This window comes from Mytilus trossulus, chromosome 14 (assembly GCF_036588685.1).
Source record: "Mytilus trossulus isolate FHL-02 chromosome 14, PNRI_Mtr1.1.1.hap1, whole genome shotgun sequence".
NCBI lineage: Eukaryota > Metazoa > Mollusca > Bivalvia > Mytilida > Mytilidae > Mytilus > Mytilus trossulus.
Window position 1 is genome coordinate 29034450 of NC_086386.1, and position 6000 is coordinate 29040449.

At 33.9% G+C, this 6000-nt stretch overlaps 1 protein-coding gene across 2 annotated transcripts in view; it reads right to left on the reverse strand.

Annotated features, from left to right (window-relative positions):
- Positions 1 to 3912, reverse strand: part of LOC134695693 (LIM and calponin homology domains-containing protein 1-like) — an 85344-nt gene extending 81432 nt beyond the window's left edge. For both annotated transcript variants that reach the window (XM_063557055.1, XM_063557054.1), the window contains exon 1: positions 3683 to 3912. In XM_063557055.1, coding sequence (XP_063413125.1) covers positions 3683 to 3880 — 198 coding nt within the window. In that variant the 5' untranslated portion in view covers positions 3881 to 3912. The remainder of the gene's footprint in view (positions 1 to 3682) is intronic.
- Positions 3913 to 6000: the final 2088 nt, after the last annotated feature.

The window sequence follows — 6000 nt, forward strand, 5'->3', positions numbered from 1 at the left end:
TATCCCATGTTCTATTTTTAGCCATGGCAGCCATCTTGGTAGGTTGACCAGGTCAACGGACACAATTTTTAAACTAGATACCCCAATGATGATTGTGGCCAAGTTTGGTTTAATATGGCGCAGTAGTTTCAGAGGAGAAGATTTTTGTAAAAGATAACTAAGATTTACGAAAAATGGTTAAAAATTGACTATAAAGGGCAATAACTCCTAAAGGGGTCATTTGACCATTTCGGTAATGTTGACTTATTTGTAAATCTTATTTTGCTGAACATTATTGCTGTTTACAGTTTATCTCTATCTATAATATTTTTCAAGATAATAACCAAAAACAGCAAAATTTCCTTAAAATTACCAATTTAGGGGTAGCAACCCAACAACAGGTTGTTCGATTCATCTGAAATTTTCAGGGCAGATAGATCTTGACCTGATAAACAATTTTACCCCAAAGTCAGAATTGCTCTAAATGCTTTGGCTTTTCAGTTATAAGCCAAAAACGGCATTTTACCCCTATGTTCTATTTTTAGCCATGGCGGCCATCTTGGTAGGTTGACCGGGTCACCGGACACAATTTTTAAACTAGATACCCCAATGATGATTGTGGCCAAGTTTGGTTTAATATGGCGCAGCAGTTTCAGAGGAGAAGATTTTTGTAAAAGATAACTAAGATTTACGAAAAATGGTTAAAAATTGACTATAAAGGGCAATAACTCCTAAAGGGGTCATTTGACCATTTCGGTAATGTTGACTTATTTGTAAATCTTATTTTGCTGAACATTATTGCTGTTTACAGTTTATCTCTATCTATAATATTTTTCAAGATAATAACCAAAAACAGCAAAATTTCCTTAAAATTACCAATTCAGGGGTAGCAACCCAACAACAGGTTGTTCGATTCATCTGAAATTTTCAGGGCAGATAGATCTTGACCTGATAAACAATTTTAACCCATGTCAGAATTGCTCTAAATGCTTTGGTTTTTGAGTTATAAGCCAAAAACTGCATTTTACCCCTATGTTATATTTTTAGCCATGGCGGCCATCTTGGTTGGTTGACCGGGTCACCGGACACAATTTTAAAACTAGATACCCCAATGATGATTGTGGCCAAGTTTGGTTTAATTTGGCCTAGTAGTTTCAGAGGAGAAGATTTTTGTAAAAGTTAACGCCGGACGCAGGACGACGACGACGGACGACGACGACAGACGACGGACGACGACGACAGACGCCGGACGCAAAGTGATGAGAAAAGCTCACTTGGCCCTTCGGGCCAGGTGAGCTAAAAAGGTTATGTTTCTTGCTTCCTATTGATTGTTTGATGACTGACAGTATAAAGGCCATTCTGACCCACAACTATATTGCAGTGAAATGAATTTTATTTCAATTTCTACTATAAAAATTATGTCAACTAACCAAGTATTCATTGATGGGATTGGGTCACATACAATGGATACAATCCCAGGAAAACTTAGATAATCATGATATGAGTTTTGTCAGGAAAGTGACTCTTAAAAATCTGCCCAGCAGAGACAGAAGATTTTCTTTTATCTATTTAAAACCCAAATCCAATTTCAATTTTAGAAAATGTATGCCAATCAGGCGATGAACTCAAATATGTATACACTTTAACTTTTTTTTTGTGTTAGAATTAAACTAGTCTACAATCTCCAGACCAAAGTGTAGCAATAAGTGAACACGACAGGGGTCCAGTTTCATACCCGTAGCCAGGGGAAGAAACCCCCACCCCCCTTGAAAATAAATAAGCACTGTTAAAGTCAATGTTCGGTTCGAATTGTGACTATTAAAGCCAAGTTTGTGAGTCCAACGAATCCCCCCCCCCTGGCAATTCCTAGCTTACGGGCCTGAGTATATTACATGAACATTTTGTATTAGAATCTGATGACATCATGAATCTATAATTTGTGATGTACTTTTAGTATGTAAATATATAACCAGATTTAGGTAAAGACAAAGCCTTCATTATCCTCAATGTTCAAATAAATTAAAGGGGACGTTACTCTGTCAATAAATGAGACAATTATCATTAGCAACCAAATGTCAAAATACACATTTATATATAAAAAGAAAACCATCTTAAGAAAAGGCAGTGGCGGATCCAGGGGATCAGAACCCCCTCTTTCATTCTTTTGTAAGGACGATCAATGCATTTGAATGGGGACATATAACTGGAACACCTCCCCCCTTTTTTGTCCTGGGTTGGGAACACCCCTTTTAAAATAGTTGCATGACTGCCCCTGAAATGCAACATGCAATATTTAACAATAAATGGGTTTCAATATTCAAAGTTGTACTACACATCCATATTTAACATAATTGAATAATGCCACACATTTCTATTTACATGTATACAGTATATATAATAAGTATACTTTTAATCCTATGATTATAAGGGTTATCTAAAATGTAAACTAGATTGCATCTATCTGCTCTTATTTCTAGAAAACTAATATACTGGTATCTGGGGCAGATCCAGCCATTTTAAAAAGGGGGTTCCCAATCCTGGATGAAAAAAGGGGGATATATGGATGAAAAAGGAAAAATTTTCAGTTACCATTCTCAAAAAAATAATTTCATCGATAGTAAAAGCCTATCAGATGATTTCTAAGAGCTACACCTTAGAGTATTGTATATACATTGTGCAACTTGTATGTTGTCTCCCCCCCCCCTTTTTTCAAAATTCAAATTCTGCATTTTATCTTAAGTAGAGAGTTGTTTTTTCATACATGTACAATGTATTTATAAACAGCCAAACAACATTATTATTTAAAAAAAGGGGGTGGTAATGGAACAACAGTTACTTATAAATACATGTAATAACTGGGTGTTCTGTTCAAAGTTTCAAACTGACCACATGATCACCCTAGGCTTCATGTAAAATACAAGGTGTCAAAAAAACATATGTTATGATGTGACATTTGGCCTTGACTTCAAACTGTCAACAATACCATATGAATGAAGTACATGTACTGTATACATTTATATACAAACAAAAGTACACCGTGAAAAATGCATTTTTACACTCACTATCATTGCCTGTGGAACCTAGTTCCTGACAAATATATTTTTATATATATATATATATATATATATCATTTGTATCATTTTAATATATTTAATGTATGAATACCTTGTTCTAAATTTTGTGCAACTACTATTTTCCATTTAGTTGAAGCTGAGACTACTATAACATGTGTTATGGTAGTCTCAGGTTGAAGTGTATACAAGAGTGTAATTGTGAACGATTTATTTTGTAGATTTTTTTTCCCAAGGCGACAGCTTGTATTTTTTTCATGGCAAGATATAAGTATTTTATTTTCGGTACATATTATACATTATACATGAGAGTAGATTTCAAAATGAACCAAAGACAATTCATTAACGTAATTGCATGCATTTTATGGAATTAAATTATGTTGCATTTCAGCTGCAGTTTTGTTTTCCACACTCCAATTTTTACACGTGCTTATGATATCCCAACATTGATAACCTAGCATAATATTATTTATAAGTACACAAATCTCTGATATATAAAAACATCTTCATTTCGATTTTGTAAACATTGAAAAAATAATATTATACTGCCGAAGGCAAATTATGTCAAGAAATCTAGGGCAAAAATATAATATTGATGAATTTTGGACAAGTTAACTTCCGTGGATTCTCACCTGTATCCAACGTTCAGCTTCGTGCAGCGCAAGTTCGGTGAAAAATTCCTGTTCAGTATCCTGCCTTAATTTTATATTCCAACTTTCATCATTTTCTTCGTTCGCCATTGTGTCCAGGTTTGTGGTCAAGCTCACACACAGTGGAACATTGTCAGGCTGTAAACAAATCTTGTGATGATCACTCGAGCATGAAGACATTCCACACTAGACTACCTGCGCCAATACATCAATCAGTGAACCGCAAACGTTACACTGACATGACCACTTACGATCGCTAATTTTAATCTCGTTTGTGTATTGTGATATGATTTCAAGTAATATGAGATAATCTTTAACATAATGTAATTTAACAACCCTTTGAAGCGCGTTAATTCACACGAAACTACATATTAACGTTTTTTGTTGATTATCTTTCAAAATTCACCACAAAAACCAGTTTATTAATTTAATTTTTATACGCAGACTAGTTTTTCATTATGCAATGCAAAAGCATCAGATATATATTTTGTAAGTTGATAACTACTCAAAATCTTAAGTTTTACCAGAGACATATAATACAATGAAATATATATGTCTGGTTTTACACTTATAAATTCTGCCTTTTATGTGGGAAAATCACAGGCACTTGTCTCAGGAAAAAAAATCAGTGCCTGTGGGGAAAATGATAAACAAATTAATAAACAAAAATTTAAATAAAAGCATTTCAAAAAAGACTGAAACAAAAGATCGGAAAGAAGTATCATTCTTTTGATGTTATTTTTTTTAACCGAGTTTCTATGCTCGGCAAAATAATCACACGCGTGTGGCATCTTTTCTATGAACAATGGTCCCCACTTTTGAAATTGGGACACAAATGAATAACCTGCATGATCACACTTGCGACCAATCCACAACTCTTTGATTTAATACATTTGTTTACCATTTTTGATAGCTTGAGGTATCCATAATCTTTAGAGAAAGTTGGATGTGTGTGAACGAGGATGTTTAGAAAAAAATAATGATGTAAAAGTTGCAGTTGCACAAAAAAGTTATCAAGGAAACAATTACACAAACGTAAGCTAAGATACCGAACAGCATCCGGCATATATATGAACATGCAAAGGAAAACTGAAGACAACAACACACTGCATGTAAAACAAAACAAAAACATATAGGCCCTGGTTTTCTAAAAAAAACATGACTTCAATAGAATTCGTAAGTTATATGTTTTATTGCATAGTTCATAATATACATGTGCGTATTACATTGTAAATTAATGCTGTTCTGAGATTAATTGCCACATACTCAGGGAGGCATTAGGACTACCCTAATCAAGTATATTAAAATTAATTCTTTCTTCTTCACATTACACTTTGTTTTGTATATATTATTCTTTTTTAACATTAATTCTTTAAATTATTTTAGCGAAAATAATGATAAATAATTGAATCATAATAACGACAATAAAATATTAAAAGATATTGACTGATTGTCCCTAATTCCCCGACTTTTCCCTACCTTTAATCCCATTTAACGTTCCTTCTCCCAGTTTTCCTCCCCTACTCCCTTTTCCCTGCTCTAACTTCTACACGAAAATCGATTTAACATATTTTCCTGCATATACTATAAGTCTTATTTGTAACTCTTCCTTTCCCTGGCTCTCGGTCCTGTCTCCCGTTTACACCCCTGACTTCCGCTTCGCAACTCCCATACCCATATTCACTCACTCCTGCCCATCCCCTCAAAATTACAGAAGAGGAAATAAAAAAACGGTATTTATCGTGATTAAATGAAAAACTTGAGGTCTTACCCCTGTCCATCCCCTCAAAATACAATAGAAAATAAAATAAAGACCCGGTATTTATCGTGATAAAATGAAAAATCTTGAGGTCTCACACCTGTCTATTCCCTCAAAATACAATAGGGGGGAAAAAAGAAAAAAAACGGTATTTATCGTGATTAAATGAAAAATCTTGAGGTCTTACCCCTGTAGATCCCCTCAAACACAAAAGAAAAGAAAATAAAGACCCAGTATTTAACGGTGATTAAATGAAAAATCTTGAGGTCTTCCCCCTATCCATCCCGTCAAAATACAATATAAAAGATAATGAAGACCCGGTATTTATCGTGGTTGAATGAAACTTTTGCGGTATATCTTATATCTTAAGTGATATTTTGAAGTTTTCTTGGAAGTATTTTAAGATTATCAACTGTAATATTTCAAAAGTTGTCGAAGCTCTAAAGATTAAAATGTCGATGACAAATCAGAGATGACATATCTTGAATGTTGACATGTGCATACATTTATATGCAACATAATCAAGTCTTTCATGTGCTCT